The sequence below is a fragment of the Chrysochloris asiatica genome, unplaced genomic scaffold, assembly GCF_000296735.1.
Source record: "Chrysochloris asiatica unplaced genomic scaffold, ChrAsi1.0 scaffold00004, whole genome shotgun sequence".
In the NCBI taxonomy this organism is placed as follows: Eukaryota; Metazoa; Chordata; class Mammalia; order Afrosoricida; family Chrysochloridae; genus Chrysochloris; species Chrysochloris asiatica.
The window spans coordinates 2,713,182-2,734,873 of NW_006408522.1; the positions used below are offsets into that span (position 1 = coordinate 2,713,182).

Consider the following 21,692-nt stretch of genomic DNA (forward strand, 5'->3'; position numbering starts at 1 on the left):
TGAATGTTGTAGGGTTTAGCTTGCAGCTTCACTGCTGTTTTTCCCTCACTTCCCCTTATTGGTGACAAATCTGGTCACCAATCAGAGCGTGTATTCCCACTGAGTCTTAATCTTGGAAGTCTCAACCTTTTTAAGCCCCAGATTCCCATCTGTAAAATGGGTCGATAATATCTGCCCTCAGCACTGGTGTATGCACTGACTGAGATACAGTGTGCCACACCATAAGATGGGAGTTAGTCTTCAGAATGGAAGAGTCGAAGAACGCTGATCACTTAGTGTGGGCTCTTACTTTACAAATGAAAAAACTGAGGTGAGATCCAGAGAGGGGAAGTGACTTACTTCAGGGCACACAGCAAATCACACTGGGGTGGACACAGAGGATGACATAATTCTCACCCTCATCTCCAGCTCATGAGTTTTCTGTCCCTAGAGCAGACACCTGCTTGTTTTTGAGACAGGAAGGAATGAGGTGGGGAGAGAGGGCCAGAGGGGTTAAATCACATTGGCAGTGATTCCACAGAGGAATGGAGGGAACACTAGCTTTAAGTTACTAATGCCAAGTCCTGCCTTCCCCTCTGGGACCCGTTGGTTTGTGACTTTATTAGAGGAAAACTGCTGAACCTCCTGCTTGCCCCTACTGGCCTTATCAGTGTCTTCGTCACTGGGGTCAGGAGCTGGGACTTAGCTCTGGGGTTTGTGCCTGAAGCTCTCCACCTGCAGCAGGAGCAGCCACTGGGTCAGGTCTGGGTCGGATCTGGCCGTCCGTGCTCGAACATACACAGCTTTCCTTTTGTCCAGATCAGGTGGGGCCAAACAGGAAGTGAAAGACTGACCAGGAATGATGAGAACTCAGCACTAACCCAGGCATGCTGCTTTACGTACATTATTTTATTTAACCCTCACAATAAACCTGCAGGCATAATAATGTCAGGATCCCCATTTTGCAGAGGAGGAAACAGGCTCAGAGGGGAAGTGGCCTTCCCAAGGGGCCTCATTGCGAAGCAGTAACAGGAAAAGAGCCAAGAGATAGCTATTGGACCCAGGACCTACACTTCTAGATGCAAACCAAAATAGCATGGAGACGACAGGGCTGTGGACATGAGGTGACAGAAGCATATTCAGGGACGTTCTCTGAAATGGTTAAGCACTTGGCTGCTAACTGAAATGTTAGCAGTTCAAACCCTGATGATCGGCTTCCGTAAAGATTGTTGTTGTTGTTAAGTGCCATCGAGTCGGTTCTGACCCATAGCGACCATGTACAGGGTTTCAAACCCCAGAAGGCATTTGTGCTTGTCATATAGGGTCACTGTGAGTCAGAATCAACTCAGAGTCACCCAACAAGAATAAAGACACTCTCTTGAGTCCTCCTGGGAAAGGGGACAACCCCAGCAGCCTCCTGCACGTTGTCTTTGTGGGAGGTAGGCTCGGCCCTTCAGTGTGTCCAGCTCTCTCACACCCTGAGCTTATCAGTCCCCATTTCTCTCCAGTGAGAAAAGCAGGGCAGACTTTGTAAGCTATCTGTTTCATAGAAGAGGAATTTGAATTTCTGAGCGGTTTGAGTCTTGTCCAGGATGACATAACTTGTGAGGGCATTTAGCAGGTTCTAGAACCCAGTTTAAGGAGCTCTGGTAGCGTAGTGGTTACGAATCGGGCTACTAATCTCATGGTCAACAGTTCGAAACTACCAGCTGTTCCACGAGAGAAAGACGAGGCTTTCTGCTCCCATAAAGATTTACAAACTTGGAAACCCTGTACAGGGTCGCTATGAGTCAGAATCGACTCCACAGCGCATAACAACAAGACCCCAGTTTATGGCTCTGGGACCAGGCTCCCTTCTGGCCAATGATGGCAGCTCTGAGAGACGACCAGGTAAGTCAAACCTGGGCTCCATCTCCGGTTCTGCTGCCTACTAGCTGTCTGACTTAGTCCAAGTCACATCACCATTCTGTGCCTTAACTTCATTGTCGGCAAAGTGGGGGATATAAACCCTGCCACTTTCTCCTAGGGCTGACATAAAGCTCACATCAAATCAATTGTTTGGGAGGAACTAGAAGAAGTGTACACCCACACTTCTTGGGTGTGTGTACCCAGAGCTGAGGCCTGGAAGGAAAGAAGGAAGAACCAATTCCTCCTGCTCCCCCTGCCTTCAAGCACCAAGACACCTGTTCCTCCGCAGCCTGGCCCTGTCTTAGCCATTCTCCCCACAGTCATTAGCACGAGTAATCCCATCTACAGGACTAATGACTGGCCCCAGAAGAAGAAAGCATTCCTTACAGAAGAGAAAGTTATGTCTAGAACATGAAAGATGTTGCAGAAAAAAGTCATGATTAAATGACTTCAAAAGGAGCTCTGGTAGCGTAGTGGTTACAAATCGGGCTGTGAACCACAAGGTCAGCAGTTCGAAACTATCAGCTGTTCCGCGGGAGAAAGATGAGGCTTTCTGCTCCTGTAAAGATTTACAGCTTCGGAAACCCTACACAGGGTTGCTATGAGTCAGAACTGACTCCACGGCACATAGCCACCAAATGACTTCAAAGTGGGGCTCATAGAAAAAGGAACAATGGGGATAAACATAAAAATAAAAATAATTAACACCACAAAATCCCTACTTCAGAATCATCTAAAAGCCCACACAAAAAGAAAAGACACGTATGTCCTTTCCTAAAAGTTCTATGAAGGGCAAAGAAGACAAGGAAGTATGGTGGTTTGGGGCTTCCTGAAGCTCCAGCTCAGATGATCCAGGAATGTGAATGAATGCCAGGGTGGGAATCTGTGCTTACTTCAGCCAGCAGGGGGAGCCATTGCAGACGTGAGCAGGGACATGGCAAAAGTGCAGTATTTGCTGGCCACCTTGTCTAGGGAAATGGTGACGTCTCAGGCATGCAGCAGTCACTCCATAAATATTGATTCCACTCTGTCTTCAGTGGGCACTGCTTGGCCAAGTGTGGAGCATGGGCTTCGAGTGACTTGGGGCAGGTTCTCCCGAGACTCACTTTACAGGATGGTTGTAATGGCATAGAGCTTTTTTCCTTACATATTCTGCAATGGATCGAAGCTGGGTCATATGTAATAGTTAAAATGCCTGAAGTGTACCCAGCATTTACATATATTAACTTATTGGATCTTCACTACCATTCTTGGAGGAAGGTGTTCGTATATCCATATTTCACAAGTAAAGAAACTGAGACAGAGAGTTTAAATACCTTGCCCAAGTTCATGTAAATGCCAGCCAGGACTCGAACCCAGTCATCAGGCTCCAAAGACCATGGACTGACACTGCCCTCTACCCCCTCACTGTGTACACTCTCTTCTGTCGACAGACCCAGAATAGTCCTGCCACCCTCCCTGTCACCACCAACAGGAGGAAACTCTAACCATGGCCACAGGGACACTCACTCTAAACACAGGGGCTGTGAGTTGTGGGAAAGCTGGGCATCCTGCAAGTAGCTCAGGGGAGGGGTCTGTTTCCATGGGACAGAGCATCCAGACATCACCCTGACACCCACCTGCACACCAGTTTCCCAGTTATTCCTCTAGAGTACTTTCCTATCCATCATCTGGTGTATTTCTCACCACCCTTTAAGTTTAGATGTCACTGTTCCCATTTTACAGGTAAGGAAGCAGGCTCGGCGAGCTATGACGTATCTCTGTGGAGCCTCTGAGTCCTCCCCAGCCTCCTCTGGCCTCCTAGCCCAGGGCTGAGTTGTGTTTTTCCCTACTACCACCACCACCTACTTCAGAGGCTCTGCTCCCCTCCTGTCCTGCAGACTTGCTGCCCATAATGCGCTCTGTGTATGGCCTGCACTTCCTCCCTCCCTACTGAGTGCTCTCACCAGAGTTCCCACCAAACCTGCCCTATAAGGCTTCAGGGTCCTAATGGAGAGCACATTCCAGACTCACGTTATGTGAGGTGATGCACACCAGGAGAACCTGGCTATGAAACCTCTTGTTAAGTACCACTGAGTCGCTTCTGACTCATAGCCACCCTGTATAGGGTTTTTGAGGAGAGGCTGGTGGGTTTGAACCGCCAACCTTGCAATCCAGCGCATTATTCTGCAGTGCCTCTAGAAGCCAGAAAAACCTCAAGGAAACCAACTTTATAAAGACTTGGGTAATTTACAGGAGCTGGGGATGAATAGGCAGGACTCTGTGGATGGCCTCAGCAGCCTTCTCCACTCTTCTTCCTCTGTTTCCCCAAGTAAAAGTTTCTCAGGTTTTGACTTTTAGGCTTTTCTTTGCATTTGGGCTATAATTTTTTTTTTTTTTTAATGCTTCCACAATTGTTAAGCAATTGGATTTGCCTGAAGCTGGACTCTTAGTCTCTCTCAGTCAGTGTCCCTGACCTTTAGGGGAGAGAGTTCCTACCACAGGCTGGAACCCTGAATCCCTTGTTTGCTCTCTGGGACCTGCCTTTGTCTTTGGGGTAAAGCTGGACACCTGACACCCAAGGTTGCATTGGCTGGATCCAGTCTGACCTCCAGGCTTCTCTAGTTGTTGTAAGCTGCTGTCCTGCACAACAGAACACAATGCTACCCAGTCCTGCAGCTCGGATTCTTGTGAGCCTTAGGGTTTCCATTGGCCGGGGTTCAGAAGGAAATCGCCAGGACTTTCCTCCTCGTCTATCTTAGTCTGCACACTGCGCTGGAACATCAGCACCGCAGCACACATGCCTCCACTGACAGATGGCTATGTAAGAACCGACCCAAGTCTCCCAAGAATTCTTCTACTGAACCATCATTACCTCCTTCCATGCCGTCACTGTCCCTCTGAAGCCCTGCCCACATACCACCCTGCCTCCGTAAATGATCCTCTCCCCTTAGAATGCCCTTGGCAACCATCGCCTTGGACAAATCCTGCCCGCATACCATTCCAGACTGTCTCAGTAGCCACCTCCTTCATCAAGCCTTGTTTTCTTCCCACTGGGACATGGAATATAACCTCACGATAGTGCTCTGCCATTCTCATGCTGGTGACACGTTGTGGGTACATCTGTCCCCTCTGCTAGACAACAATCTTCTATGGGGCAGGTCGCTCTGACAAATCCCTCTGTCTCCACCCTTTTCCCTACCCTGACTCCCTCTCGACCCCCAGCCCACCTCCACGCCGGGCACAGCCTCCTGCAGGGTGTTCAGTAAATATGTACAGGTAGTTTAGACGCATTCCTGTTTTCATTGCCCAGGGCTGCCATAACAAATGACCACAAGTAGATGGCTCTAAGAACAGACATGCATTGTCTCACAGTTTGGGAGGCTGGGTGTCTAAATTCCAGGCCATGCTCCCTCCAAAGGCTCTAAGGGAAACCCGTTCTTATCCCCCCTGGCTTCTAGTGGTCCCAGGTGGTCCTTGCGTACAGATGTGCCTTCACATGGGCAGGTGCTTCTTGGTCTGTGTTTTGTGTCTCTTCCCCCTCTTTTATAGAGACATCACTTAGGTGTGGTATGACCTCGTGTTAACTGATAATATCTTGTTGGGGTTGTGCCATTGAGTGAATTCTGACTCAGTTCTAATTGACAGAGTAGAACTGCCCTATAGGGTTTCATTGGCTGTAAACTTCGAAGGAGCCAATCTCCAGGTCTTTTCTACTGGGTAGTGGTGGGTGGGTTCAGACCACAGAAGTTTTGGTTAGCAGCTGAGTGCTTAGCCATTATGTCACCAGGACTCCTAAATAGCATCGTGTTGTAGTTGTTAGGTGCCATTGAGTCGGTTCCAACTCCTAACCTCATCTTTCTCCCTCTGAGCAGCTGCTGGATTTTAGCTGCTGACCTTGCAGTTAGCTGTCCAACACTTATCCTACAGAGCTCCCAGCCTTCCCAGATAGCATCATGGCGGTAGTGTGCCGTGGATTCAGTTCCAACTCATAGCGACCCTGTATAGGGCTTCTAAGTCTGTAAATCTTTATCATTTCCTCCCCACAGAGCGGCTGGTAAATTAGAACTGTTGACCTTGTGGTTAGCAACCTAACTCAAAACCCACTACTCTACCAGGCTCTTTACATGGCATCTTTTTGTTGTTGCTAAGTGCTGTCGAGTCGGTTTTGACCCATAATGACCCTATATAGGGTTTCCAAGGAGCAACTGGTGAGCTTGAACTGCTGACCCTGAGGTTCAAACCAACTTTGCAATCCAGCACATTAACCCACAGAGCCACACCTTAGAAGACCCTATTTCCAACCAAGGCCACACTCATACAGGTATGAGGTTAGGATTTCAGCATCTTTGTGGGGACACAGTTTAATCTACATCAATCCTCTAAATCACAAATGTCCCACATTCAATTTGAACTCTAGCAAAACCTCCATCAGCCTCTGGAAGACACTCTGTCCTCTGTGGCCTGACTCTCACCTGGGACATTGTCACTGTTGATATAAACAACAGCTATACAAGCCACTGCCCTGGGTCCCCACTACACAGCCCTGATTCCAGGGTAACAGGAGCTGCAACCCCACACCACGAGCCCAGCATGCCCATCCCAAATACAGCACACTCAAAACCACTGTGGTCAAACCACCCTTGGGCTTTACGACCAGGATCAGCTCAGATGTCCAAGATGCAGGTACAAAGCTTACCCCACAGCTATCACACCGCTGATAATGGACACACACCACCCAGGACACACACCAGTATGGATACTCACACACCACTGATAATGGACACACACCACCCAGGGCACGCACAAGTACGGATACTCACACACCACTGATAATGGACACACACCACCCAGGGCACGCACCAGTACGGATACTCACACACCACTGAAAATGGACACACACCACCCAGGGCACGCACCAGTACGGATACTCACACAACACTGATAATGGACATATACCACCCAGGGCACACACGAGTACAGATAACACACCACTGATACGGACACACCACCAGGGCACGCATGAGTGTGGATACTCACACACCACTGATGTGGAACACACCACCAGGGCACGAACGAGTACGGATACTTACACAAACTCACCAGACTCACCCACTACATGAGCCACACGTGGATTGGCATGATAATCTACCGTCTACCCCAGACACTAGGACAACAAACTTAACCTGCTCTTGAACACATGCCAAGCATATGTACATCTACTACACATAGGGCCCATTCATATGACATGTGTCAGGAATATGTTACCTTACGCACACACAGGCTCACCCAAAACAGCTCTGGTTCTGTGCTACAGTCACATCTTGTGTCCCTGTCCCTCACCTAACTAGCTGCTGGTTTGACCATCCCTACTGCCTCCCAGGTCTCCCTGAATTCTTTTAATGTCTGTTTGGAAGTCATTGGAGAGTGTCTGTGTTCCTTCAGAGAAACCTATTGAGTCAGGTCAGATGGCATTTTTTGTACAAATTAAATAGATTGGTACAAAGGCACCCCTTTCTCAAGACATTCTACTGGCATCCACCAGAAAACTAATGTCATGCTTACCATGATTCTCATATAAGTGGCATGCCTGTAATTGTGCAGTGCATAGCCTGCACATCCATAGTGTGACTACAGGTCATTGGCCTCCTATTCATTGTGGACAGTCCCAGATGAGAGTGAATGTTCCAGTAGCTTTCAGCCTAATCTTCAAGCTCCACCACTACCTCATCACCATGGGAGCTGAACAGACCAGAAGGACCCATCCCACAAGGCCATGGGCATTCCCTATTCCGCATAGGGATACAGGAATGGAGATGGATGTGGCCAACAGCCTCCATCGCTCCTGGCCCTCTGGTCCTCATGCCTTATGCAGTGTCTTTCCCCTACACACATTTGCTGTCAGCTGCTGCTTTCCCAGTGACGCACTAATTAGATCCAGTGAGGTTTGCTCTGCATTGAAGAGGATGCCGTCTCAGGCACCTGGTTCAAGCTGTTTTCTTTACCTCATGGATCACAACTCTTTTCCCCTTGGAAAATCACAAACAACCGCCCCACCTGGGAGCCCCATTGCCGGAGCCTCAGAGCTGGGTGTGGGAAGGGACTGAGACAGGAAGGCAAGGGGAGAGCAGAAGTCTCCAGCAGGTGCTTTGTCAGGCACAGAGCTTTGTCCATAGCCAAGCACACTACACATGTGGGCTCTTGGCTTTGAAGTGACATTTGGGCAAAGAATGAGTGCCAAAATCAGCCTCCATTGGTTGCCATGAATCAGGAATATCAAGAGATAGGGGACTGGACCAACTAAAGGACAAGGAAGGCCACCAAAGGTTGTTTGCAGAACACCTGGAAGTGGGGAGGGGTCCACCTGTGCCCCTCTCATGCTGCAGGCTCATCGTGTACCTGCTCCCTCCAGCCACTAGAGAGCAAGTTCCAGGAGGGTCAGGATAAGCTGTTCTAGTCCCCATGTGACGTAGCACAGTAATGACACAGAGAACCACTGCATCAAGTCAGCTCTGACTCAGAGCAACCTTGATAGGATAGAGTAAAACTGCTCTTGGGTTTCTGAGACGATAAATTGTTATAGGAGCAAGCAGCCTCACCTTTCTCCCATGGAACAGCTACTGGGTTTGAACCACCAACCTTGCAATTAGCAGCCTAATGCTTAACCCACTGTGCCACCAGGGTTCATTTTCTGACATATGTTGTTGTTGTTGTTGTTGATAAGTGCTGTCAAGTCGATTCAGACCCATATATTCTCAAAAAAAACCTCTCCTAAATGGTGGAACCAACTCAACACATGTTTACTGAGTCTCTGCTGTGTGTGGACTCGGCGCTGTGCAAGGTCTGGGGCCATGAGGGGAATAAAACAGAGTCGGGCTTTGCTCTCATACAGTTTGCAATCTAGTTGAATACAAGTGGATTTTTAAATGTGTATTTCATTGTAATTGTCTTAAATGCCACAAAGGAGCCTGTAATAAGGAAAATGGTCTGGAACTGGGAGTGTAGGGAGAGTTGAAGGGGACTGGAATGATAATTCAAGTTCTTCGGTGTCACACCAGGGACTCCTAACCTAGCATTCGCACTAGTGATGCCAACAGTTCATACATTCAGCTGATAACCAAAAGGTTGGGGATTCCAGTAAACCCAGGAGAATTAAAGGGGCATCTTGTCCCATTTAATGGAATGAAGCCCGGGACCTATCATGGAATGGTCAGCCCACATTTGTGGAATGAATTCAACAAATGAGGCCAACCCACCTTGTGCCGGCGCCTTTGCCTCACTTAAACCGTGCTTTCTAACTCCAGGTCCAGGGCCCTTTCTTACCTAAAGCATCTCCCCATACCCTCCAACAAAGACCTACGGGCCTGGACCACTTCTCTTTGTTGCCTGTAGCAGCATCCTCCACTGAGCAGCCCCAGGCCTAGTTCTGTGGTAGTGATTGTTACTGTTAGCTGTCATCAGGTTGTTTTGGCTCAGGACAGTCCCAGGTGTGCGGAGTAAAACTGCGCCAGAGCATTTTCACTGGCTGTGATCTTTTGGAAGCAGATCACCAGGCCTTTCTTCTGAGGTTCCTCTGGGTTGGAACCTACCCACCAACCTTGTAGCTAGTAGTTGAGCACTTAATTGTTTGTGCCACCCATGGACCCTAGAGAACCCAACTCCATTCCCTTCTCATTTCTTCCTACCCATGGATCTCATTTAAGGGGACCAGAAGTGAACTCAAAAAATGGAGTAGGGAAGAGTCGACCCTCTTCCTGCCTCCTCCTGCTTCCACTCCAAAAGAAAATGCTCATTAACCTCCTGCCCATCACCAGGAAAACATGATCATCATGAGAAGCCCAGCTGTTGTTTGGTTTTCCCAAACAGGGCCAAACTACAAAGCGGCATATTGCAGGGAAGAAATATTCAATAAACAACATTTGAAACAAATTTAATAGAACATATAACTCATTACCCACTGGGGTCCAGCCTGTGCAGCCACACTGAACAGGGAAGCAGGTGGAAGGCGGAGTAGAGATTTGCATCTCTTTAGTGGGACCAGCTTGGGGGTTCCATTCCACCAGTAGCTCTTTCAAATCAAGTTCAAGATGTTAATAGCCAATGCTGCATCTATAATTAACAGGCCTTTGGATGGGAGGAAGAGTTCACATCCGTTCTCCATTCACAGAATAAAGACACTAAGTAGGACTGGCAGACTTCCCCCAGCAGAATCTCAGGCTCCCTTTCCTAGGGTACAGATGTGTGGTTGGGGAGATGAGACAGAGATACTGTTTCCCATCCAGTTGACTCTGATTCATGGCAGCCCCATGTTTGACAGAGTAGAATTGTGTTCCGTAAGGTTTTCAATGGCTGATCTTTCTAGAAGTAGATCACCAGACCTTTCTTCCGAGGTACTTCTGGGTAGACTCGAACCTCCAACCATTCAGTTAGTAGAAAAACATGTTAATCATCTGTACCATCCAGGGACTCTGATATGGGGATAGATCAGGATATAAAAACACCCAGGCACCAACCTCCAGGTACTTAGGTCTTCCTCAAGGTCAGAGACCACGTCCTCTGGATGCCCTGCATCATGGTTAGGTGGTGAGTGAGTGCCCAGCATAAGTTAACCCAGAGATTAACCATCATATCTGGACTGCTAGCATCTTGCAGCAGCAGCAATGGAAGTTGGATGTGAGATCCAAACTAATTTCTGCCTTGAATTAGCTATGTGATGTTGGGCAAGTCATAGTTCCTTTCTAAGCCTCCGTTTCCTCACTTGTAAAACAAGGCAGTTGGACCAAGTTATTCCCAGTGACCTTCTAACTCTGGCCCAATGGGTGCCTCCTCACTGTTAGAAGTGGGAGCATGGCTAGGCCCAGACTATGTGTTAGTGGAGTATGTGAGTCTTAGAGACCCAGAAGGGCTCCTCATTTCAGGGCCTGTGTTCCCACCATGCCTCACTCCTTTAGGTTAAGGCCTCTGCTTTAGGCAAGAAGATGCTCTGAGAGTCAGAGCTGATGGACTCTTAGAGACTGCTCAGCCAGTGTTTCCCAGCTAGACACTTGCCAAGGCTTCAGTAGGTTCCCAAGAGCAGTTTAGAACATTTCACAAAACCTACGGGGAATCTTGCAGTACCTGTGATGAGGCTAACTAAAACACCAAGGTTTTCCTTTAGCTTTTAATTAGCATTATATGTACTCCACGTGGTATCCCAGGTGAGAAGGCGCTGTTCCAGAGCTCTGATTGGCTGTAGGTGACATCATGGGAATTTCCAGGTTCTGGTTAATGGAAGAGATGCTACCACCAGAGTCACATGGCAAGTGGTCACTGACTAAATTGTACCTGTTCCGTACTTGAATGGCCTTAAATACCAGCAGCGTGACAGCAATGTCTTTCAAATTGAGAGGGTTTTGTGGCAAGAGGTAATAAAAAAGGTCCTTGTTGGTGAAGAGTTGGGGAGACTGATTTCAACAGCTACATATAATAGATAAGGAAACCAAGGCTGCATCTTGTTAAGAGCCACCGAGGCTGTTGCAACTCATAGTGACCCTATATAGGGTTTCTGAGGAGCAGCTGGTAAGTTTGCACCATTGAACCTTGCAGTTAGCAGTTCAGTGCTTATCCTACAGCGCCACACTCGGACTCCAAGGCTTGTATGTTACCTAGCATTGTTGTTGTTGTTAAGTGCCATCAAGTCAATTCCAACTCGCAGCGACCTTGTATCGGGTTCCCAAGGAGCAACTGGTGGGTTTGAACTGCCAACTTTGCAGTTCAAACCAACCTTGTGGTCCAGTGCTTTATCCTATAATACCACACCAGAACGCTAAGGCTCGTACGTTACCTAGAATTGTTGTTGTTGTTGTTAGGTGCCATCATGTCAGTATCGACCCATAGTGACCTTATGCACAGCAAAATGAAACACTGCCCGATCCTGGGTCAACCTCACTACTGTTGCCACGCTTGAGTCCATCGATGCTGCCACTTGGCCAATCCATCTCATTGGGGGTCTAACTCTTTTTCTCTGACCCTCCACCTTACCAAACACGATATCCTTCTCCAGCGACTGGTCCCTGCTGACAATATGTCCGAAGTATGAGAGACAAAGTTTGGCCATCTTGGCCTCCAAGGAGCACTCTGGCTGCACCGCTTCCAAAATGGGTCTGTTGGTTCTTTTGGCAGCCCGTGGCACTTTCAATATTCTCCTCCAACACCATAACTCAAAAAAGCATCAATTCTTCTCCGGTCTTCCTTATTCACTGTCCAGCTTTTGCATGCATATGAGGTTCTTGAAAATACCATGGCTTGGGTCAGGCGCACCTTAGTCCTCAAGCTGACATCTTTGCTCGTCAACACTTTAAAAAGTTCCTGTGCAGCAGATTTTCCTAATGCAATACATCGTTTGATTTCTTGACTCCTGCTTCTGTGAGTGTTGACAGTTGATCCAAGAAGAATGAAGTCTTTGACAACTTCAGTCTTTTCTCCATTGACAAGAATGCTGTTTACTGCTCCAATGGTGAGGATTTTTGTTTTCTTTACATTGAGATGTAATCCATACCAAAGGCTATGCTCTTTGATCTTCATCAGTATTTTTAAGTCCTCTTCACTTTGAGTAAGCAAGCTTGTATCATCTGCATATTGTAGGTTATTAATGAAGTACCATCAAATCAATTCTGACTCATAGTAACCTTGTATAGGGTTTCTGAGGAGCAGTTGGTGGGTTTGAACCACTGACCTTGTGGTTCAAACCAACTTGCGGTCTAGTGTTTTATCCTACAGTGCCACACTAGGACTCCTTACCTAGCATTAGCACTAGTCTCAGTGATTCAAACAGTTAAGGCACTCAGTTGATAACCAGAATGTTGAAGATTTGAGTGTACCAGAGGCACCTCAGAAGAAAGGCCTGGTAACTTCTGAAATATCAGCCACTGAAAACTCTGTGGAGTTCTACTCTGACACATGGGATCTGCATGAGTAGGGGTTGACTTGATGGTAACTGGTCTTTATCAGAAGAGAAGACTGTCTTCTCACAATAGAATATGTGGGGATTATCAGGAATCCTGGGGAGCAGATTCAATTAGAGACCTAGCTCAGGGAGTGGGTGCAGGTGCTAAGCAGTGGGAGGGAAGCCCTTGCCAGACAAGTTCTCTAACTTTGCCTCTGGCAAAATCTGGGCTCACAGCCCAACACTCTTACTCTGTCCTTTTCCCAGGGTATGAAAAGATTAGTAACCCAGATTCTGACCCTGGAGAGGGAAGGTGCTGGAAGAAGGGAGGTGGGTAAGACCCTACAGCCCATCCTGCTCTGTCTCGTGAGCCCACTTGGGTTCTCTGACTTCTGTTTCTTGTGATGAAGGCAGTGGATTGGATTGTCTCCAAGATCTTATCTCCCTGAAGGGATGCACGAGAGGCCAGCAGGCCAACTTTATAGCTCTGCTGCTCACCCTCAGCCTGACCTGGCGGGGTGGGGACAGAGGGGGCCAGGGATACAATAGACCAGGATCTGGTCTTTTCTTTTCCACAAGCTCCTCCAGTAAGCCTGCAGTGAGACAGCATGGGACCCATCTTCAGGTCAGTCTTTAGTCTGGTTCCTGGGTGTGGTAGAAGCCACTGAGCCCTGCCCTACCAGTGTTCATTGAGGACCTATACTTGTGCTGGAGTCCTGGTGCGGCACTGTGGGATAATGCTCTGGACCTCAAGGTCAGCAGTCCAAACTCACCAGCTGCTTCTTGGAAACCCGATACAGGGTCTCTATGAGTCGGGACTGACTCCACAACACTTAACAACAGCAACAATACTCTGTGCTGCAGTCCCGAATAGCAGAAACTGTTCACACACATGACTGCTAAACACAAGGTTGGAGGTTTGAATTCATCCAGAAGGACCTTGGAAGAAAGACCTCATGGTCTGCTTTCAAAAACCCCAGTCATTGAAACACCCCTATGGGGCCCAGGTCTACTCTGACACACAGGGGTCACCTTGAGTCTGAGTTGACACGATGGCAGCTGATCAGTGGTTACACTCCATGCCAGACCATGAGCTAGGGGTACTGGATGACCCAGACAGAAGTCCCTGTCTTTAGGAAGCATCTAGTGTAACTCATAATTGGAGGTGTGAGTGTCCTTCATGAACACTGGGGGCTGCCCAAGGACAGAGACTGGGCCCCGGGCTTCTCTGCACCCTTGGAGCCACTCCATAAGCATGTGTTGAATTGCCTGGCATAAGCAATAAAGCAGATGGAAAGTGCCCCGTCCTTCTGGTTCTGTCCACACTAAAAGCCAGCATGTCCACGTAAACATCTCATTTCAGTTAAACAACGTTTATCGAGGGCCTATTATGTACTGGTGTGGCGCTGTGGGTTAATGCGCCAGACTGCAAAGCCGTTTGAACTGCAAGGTTGGTGGTTCAAGCTCACTAGCTGCTCCTTGGAAACCCTATACAGAGTCGCTATGGGTCGGAATCTACTCGACGGCACTTAACAACAACAACAACATTATGTACTAGCAGGGTCCTGAGCCCTGAGAATCGAGCAGTGAACAAACCTGATCTTTGTCTCCCCGAGCTCTCTGCCCGGGGGGTAGACACCCAGTGTGCTAGGATGGTGGTACTGTGTGTGCACCTAATTCCCCCCAAGGCCTGGGCACAGGGCTGAGAAGTGAGTATCAAAATTACCACACATTTATACCCAAATTTCCATAGATGGATAAACAGAATGACCAGAGACATACACACATTTTGTATAGGGTTTCCAAGGCTGTATGTCTTTGCAAGAGCAGAAAGCCTCATCTTTCTCCCACAGTAACTGGTGGACGGGCTCAAACCACCAGCCTTGTGATTTGAAGTCCAGTGCTTATCTTAAAGAACCACTGTGCACCCCACCTACATATTTGTTGTTGTTGTTATGTGCCGTCGAGTTGGTTCCGACCCATAGCGACCCTGTATAGGGTTTCCGAGGGTGTAAATCTTTATGGGAGTAGAAAGCCTCATCTTTATCCCGCGGTGCAGCTGGTAGTTTCGAACCGCTGACCTTAAGGTTCGCAGCCCGATTCGTAACCACTGCGCTACCAGAGCTCCTTCCACCCACATATGTGTCCACATAAATATTGACCGTGCATATTCAGTCATATACAACTGAGGCCTGTTCGCACCCCAACCCCACAAATCGGGGAAGTCTGTGTGAAAGAGTGGTCTGTGTGGTAGGGGGCTGACTCCCAGGACACCCGGGGACTCCCCAGACCCTGAGAGTGGGGATACACTCTGCCGTTGCTTCCTCGTGCTGCTCTAACAAAGATACCTCATGTGGGGGACTTTAAAGGGCTGGGCCATGTTGTCTCACAACACTGGAGGCAGGAAGTCCTAATCAGGGCATTCGCTCCAGAAAAGGATAACCTTAGGTACATCTTCATGTCTGTCTTTCTCCTGTGTGTGTGTTTCTCTGTGTGGATTTCTGCTTTTTTATAAGACACCACTCAGAAGGGATTAGGTTTAGGACCCCCCTATCATGGTATGACCTTATTAAATAGATGATACACCCTATTTTTAAGTAGGGTCACAAGCACAGGAGAGGAGTTAAGACTTCAGGTATTTGCTGTGGTGGTGATTATGTGCTATGGAGTCAGTTCCAACTCTTAGTGACCCTGCATAATGTTTCTCAGGCTACAAATCTTTACAGGAGCAGAAAGCCTCATCTCTCTCCTGCAGAATGGCTGGTAGTTTCAAACTGCTGACCTTGAGGTTAGCAGTCCAACTCGTAACCACTATGATACCAGAGCTCCTTTATAGTTGTGAGGAGGAGCGCAATTTTATCCATGATACCCTCTGAGGTGGGTGGAGTAGACAGTCTAATTTGGGAGAGGGAGTCAGTCACTAGATACCAGCCAAGCAACTGGTTTCTAGGCCTGACCTGAGCCAGAGCCCAGAAGTTAGGGGATTTGAACAAAGGATTAACTGTTAGTAATAAAGAGGGCTTTTTGTACTTGTTGAGGAGCTCAAACCAGATAGGGTTAGAACAAGCTAGGGGTCAGGAGGCAGAGGGGGCTCAGCTGAGGGGGTCCTAACTTTACAGTCCTTTGTGTACTTGCCCAATTAGATGTTTGGCCACTGTTGTTATGTGTTGTTGGGTCATTTCTAACTCATAGCAACTCTGTATAGGGTTTCCATGGAGTAGCTACTGGAAGATGTTGATAAGTCAAAACTGATCTCTGAGTCTCCATTTCGTTTTCTGGAAAGCAGAACATACTCTCAACCTGGTGACTTCCCAGAGCCATTGTGAAAACCATGCACAGGCATGGTAGGCTGGCGCCACATTCAGCTGGGCATTCTGCCTCTTGCCTCCCAGAGCAGGGTCAGTGTTGGAAGTCCTCTCTGAGTCCCCTCAGCAGAACCAGGCAGGGTCCACAGGTCCCATGAGGGTTGGGGACACTAATCAGGAGGCCTGGAGAGAGCAATCCATTGCCTTCTCTCTTAAACCCATGCAGAGAAAAACATGAACTCTGCTCACAATTTGCACCCGGGCCAAGGCCCTCAGAGCTCAAGTATGTCCTTATGGGCTATTTATAGTCCTGGAGAAATTAGAGTTTTCTGGGTAATGGGAAAGCTGACAGACTCCAGCTGGTCAGGACTGGCAGGGGAGAATGGGAACCATGGGCCTTCTGGTGAAGGGCTCCAACTTCCCCAGGCCCTCCTCCCTCACAGGAGAAATGGGCTGGAAAGGAGCCTCCCCTCTTTCAAGGGCCACACCCTCAGGCCTGTCTGTGAGGTGAGGCCAGCTGCCTGGGGCCCTGAATGTTGAGAGTTGAACTTCTCTCCTCCAGGCCTGTCATTTTATCCGTTTTATCTGTTTTATCCCAGGGGCAGTAACCCATCCAATGTCACTGTTGTCCTGGCCCAAGCTCCCCTCTGCATCAGGCCCCTCACATTGAGCCTCAGTGAGCCTGAGGAGCTGCTGGGAGCATTACAGACCAGCTGCCCTTCACCCACTCCAGGGGAAGCCAGTGGGATATTGAGCAGACTGCTCCAATGTGGGTTCCTGACTGGGGAGGACGCAGGGAAGGAAACCTGAACTCCCTCACCTGGCATTCAAGGTTCCCAGCTCCCCTTTTAATGATCTCCCTCACCCACCTCCCTTCAGTGACCTCTAGAACATTCCCAGTTCTCTTGCTTCCCTCCCCTTTGTCCACACCACTCTTTCCACCTGGGTTGCTTTTACCCACTTATTCTCTGATGAACTGATTGTTCTCATCTCCACACCCCCACCGAGACCTCTGAGTTAAAAGCCACACCCAGGGAGGCCTGGTGTAGTGGATACTGTAGCAGATTACCCAGAGCCACCCTTCAGGACTGCGGGTCCCATTCTTCTACCCTCCAGGTTAGTGGCTCTGGGCTGAGTGCCTTCCCAAAAATTGTGTCCGTCAGACAGACCTGGTGTCCCTAAGCCATGCCTCCTTTCCCAGGGCAGGGGGTGTACAATGGCTGGTGATGGAGGTGGGAATAGAAAGTCCCTTTACACCCTTCTTCCAAACTGGGACAACTCCAGGGCCATTCCAGCTCCAGAAATTCCTGGCAGATCTGCCGAGGACTTGGTTACAACTGTACCTCAGTTTCACATCTCCCCCTGCCATCCTTCCCTTCCCCTTCATAGGAGTACTTCTCAACAGCTGGCTAATCTCCATCCCAGAAATGCTTTCCAGGGAAGCAGGTTCATGGCACCTGGTAGCATAATGATTAAGCAGCCAACCTGAGTTCAAGTAGAAATGAATCATCTCTGTGACCTTGCATGACTTAACCTAAGTTCTCTGTGCGTCAGTTTTTCTTGTCTATTAAGTGAGGATAATGCTCAGACAGTAATTCTATCTCTTACGAGTGTTATCAGGATTAAGTGCCCGGTGCCTGATACTTAGAAAAACAGTAAGTATTGTTTAGTGCCTTCGAGTCAGTTCCAACCCATAGCAACTCTGTATTGGGTTTCCAAGGAACGACTAATATTTGAACCGCCGACCTTGTGGTTCAAACAGACCTTGTGGTCAAGCGCTTATTCTACAGGGCCACACCAGGAGTCCCCAGTAAGCATTAGCTATAATTATTATTTGCAATAAACTCCTCTGAGGTTCAGGTAAATGGGACTAGGCTATTATTTGTCTCATGGAGTTGTTAGTGAGAACCAAAATAGGAAGCAAAGAATCCAGTTCTGTAATCCTGTGACCTAATACAGACTGGAGGTCAAGTTCTCAGGGGGCTTTGTCCACCCTGGAGCTATGGTCTGAAGCCTTGACACCCCCACTGCCGCCCTGCCCACCTAGTGAGGGCCATTGTATTAATCATTTGGCCTAACAAATAACCTCATACATGTTGTTGTTGTTGTTAAGTGCCGTCGAGTCGGTTCCGACCCATAGCGACCCTGTACAGGGTTTCCGAGGGTGTAAATCCTTACGGGAGTAGAAAGCCTCATCTTTCTCCCGCGGAGCGGCTGGTAGTTTCGAACCGCTGACCTTAAGGTTCGCAGCCCCCATTCGTAACCACTACGCTACCAGAGCTCCTTAACCTCATACATAGTGGCTGAAAACAACCCAAATTTATTATCTTACAGTTCTATAAATTAGAAGTCTGACATGGCTCTCACCAGATGAAAATCAAGATGCCTATCCTAATGGAGCTTTGGTAGCATAGTGGTTACAAATTGGGCTGCAAACCGCAAGGTCAGCAGTTCAAAACTACCAGCTGCTCCGCGGGAGTAAGATGAGGCTTTCTGTTCCAAAAAGATTTACAGCCTTGAAAACCCTGTTCAGGGTCGCCATGGGTCGGAACCGACTCGACGGCACTTAACAACAACAATCCTGAGTCCCGGTGTGGCACCATAGGATAAGCACTCGACCTCAAGGTCAGTTTGAACTGCAAGGTCAGCAGTTCAAATTCAACCAACTCAATTGCACTTAATAACTTAACAACAACAAACTGGATGTTCTGGAATCCTAGTGTGGTATTGTAGGATAAACACTAGACTGCTAACTACAAGGCTGGTGATTTGTACCTAGCAGCCACTCCTTGTAAGCCGTACATGGATCCCTATAGGTTGGAACTGAGTCAACATCATTTGACGACAACAACATGCGGAGGCTTTAGGGGAAAACCTTCCTCCAGCTCATTCAGGTTGTTGGCAGAACTCAGTTCCCTCTGGTTGTAAAACTGAGGTCCTATTTCCTTGCTGGCTGTAAGATGAAACTGTTCCCAGCTTTCAGAGACTACTGCATTTATTTCTTGGCCTGTGGCCCCTTTCTTCATAAAAGTCAGCACCAGTGTATGGAGACCTTCTCATGGGCCAGCTCTCTGACCTGCCTTCTTCCATTACTCATGTGATTAGATTTGGTCCACCTGGATAATCCAAGATCCTCTCCCCATCTCAAAGACCCTAATCGCATCTGCAAGTCCCTTTGGCCTTATTCACAGGCTCCAGAGATTAGCGCATGGACATCTTTGGGGGATCATGGGCCACACTCTGACTTAATGCGCATGCTCTCTCTTTCCAGGGGGAGGTCTGCGCGGTGCCCTGTGCAACAGGGACCTACGGCCCCAACTGCTCATCTGTCTGTGGCTGTAGCAACGGTGGTACCTGCTCCCCAGTAGATGGCTCCTGCACCTGCAAGGAAGGTAAGAAGTGCTGTCTTTCCCTTCCTGTCCATGATACATGTGGACACTGCCCAGGTGAGCTGCCGGCTGAGGGGTTTGGCCGATCCTGCTCTACCACCCACTTGCAGAGCCATAGAACCTGTGCGAGGGGACTTGAAATAGTTTGTAGAAAATTAAAAACAAAAGATAATGGAATTTTGAAGGATTGCATGGAGGGGATTGTAACTATGGCAATGAGACGATATACAATAGAATAAATGTAAAACTAATGTTCTCCCATGTAAACTGTCACATAATTCACAATAAAACATTTAAGAAAAAAAAAAGAAAAGAAAATGGAATTTTTCCACGAACTTTTTGAATCCCCTTCATATTAGTCAGTTTCCAGCCAAGCAAACAGAATCCATGGAGGACTTCAGTAGTAGGCATTTCATGAAGGGGATCAGTTACAATGATGTTAGAAGGGTTGAAGAAGTATGTAACCCACAGATTAGCAACTCCCAAGTAAGCTGCTGCCATTCCCAGGGCAGGAGGGACAAAGGGAAAAGGAGGTGCTCCCAGAGCCTGGGAGTCAGGGCCACCCAGGGAGGGGGAGACAGGCAGCTGCCTGAAAGGCTGTGCGGGAGGCAAGCTGGCTTCTCTCCTGCTCCCACCTTCCTGTCTTCCAGCTGCGTCTCCCAGTGGTAAACTCACCTGGGAGCCAGCTGACAGGATCCTGGGATATACAGTTGGTCAGGGCCAGTCTCTGAGGACAAGGAAAAGAAGAGATGGATCTGAGGGCCCACAGGCTCAGAATGTGCAATTAGACTGCAAGCAAAGGACATTGAGACAAGCTGTCTGTATCCACCTGGGCAGACAATGCTCCCGGCCTCAGCTGGTTCCTCATTCCTGGGGCTGGGGAGGGGAGCACACCGCCTACAGCACAGACAGAGAGAATCAGGAAGAGACAGGAATTCGGGCTCTTCCAGCCGCATGCTGTGTTTCTGATGTAGCCCTGATAGAAGCAGTGGTTTGGGTAAGATTCCATGTACACAGCCAGGGAACACACAAAGCTGTCCTGGCTCTGGATGGAGAGGTAATAGAGCTTCTCTATCCCTTAGGGTGGCAGGGCCTTGACTGCACCCTGCCATGTCCCAGTGGCACGTGGGGCCTGAACTGCAACGAGAGCTGCACCTGTGCCAACGGGGCGGCCTGCAGCCCTGCAGATGGCTCCTGCTCCTGCAACCCTGGCTGGCTGGGAGACACCTGCGAACTGTCCTGCCCGGTGAGTGCCAAGTGTGGGGAGTGTCGGCACTAGCAGAAATGGGGAGGGACAGAGTGGGCCCAGCATCTCCTTGTGCCCTTTCCCCATGGTTATTTTGTCCCTGGAGGTGCCCCCAGAAGATTGCACGGTGGGATTCAGGCCTCAGCCCTCACTCTGACCGCTCTGCAGCTGCTTTCCTAATTTGGGTTTTAGCCTTCTCATTTCTAAAGCCCTTAATAGATGTGAATGGCTCGCTTTACCCACTGCTATGGTAAACGTTATTCATTGACTCTGGCACTTTACTGAGCTCAAACACAGCTCTAGAATCTTTCTAAGCACAGTGCTACAGGGCAGCCCTTACGAATCCATCAGAATTGCCATTCATCCACAGATAATATCTAGTTTCCTTTGGGTTCTAACACTCTAATTTAATGTTCAAGCTATAGGGGTACTAAACCCCTCTCTAGTCATAACTGCTCAGACTTAATCACTGGATCACAGTCTAAGATATAAATAAGGTAAACCAGCTGATGTGATATCCTTGAGTGAACGTGGGCTTTGAATGCAGAGCCAGTCTTTGGGGCATTTTAACCCTGTTACCTTGGGCATATTACTTCACCCCTTCCAAGTGGGAATACAATGGAACCTTCGTCTGGAATTGTGCAGATCCAGAGAAAGGATGTAAATACAGCTCTTAATGCCTAATGGACATGTACCAACTAAGGAAAGCATCAATCATCATCATGCTTCACGTATGAGTGACGTGTGACAATTTGAAAAGTGGTTTCTCATTTGCAATTTTAGTTGATGGTCATTGTAGCCCTCCAAGCTTGACCATCCAGAAGTAGAGTAAGACTATTTCCTCCCTTCCTCCAAACCTCATACACTTGCTAATGCAGTCAAACAATTCATGACTATGTTGGTCCTGTGTCACAAAATGTGGCCTCTCTCTGCCCCAGTCCTAGAGCTTCTCCTGTGTTCCT

General features: G+C 48.5%; 1 protein-coding gene across 1 annotated transcript in view; it reads left to right on the forward strand.

The window, feature by feature from the left end:
• The window catches only part of MEGF11 (multiple EGF-like-domains 11), a 331,130-nt gene that overhangs the window by 274,589 nt on the left and 34,849 nt on the right, over window positions 1-21,692 (forward strand). Inside the window, exons 10-11 of the mRNA XM_006831516.1 lie at window positions 19,367-19,487; window positions 20,567-20,730. Coding sequence (XP_006831579.1) covers window positions 19,367-19,487; window positions 20,567-20,730 — 285 coding nt within the window. The remainder of the gene's footprint in view (window positions 1-19,366; window positions 19,488-20,566; window positions 20,731-21,692) is intronic.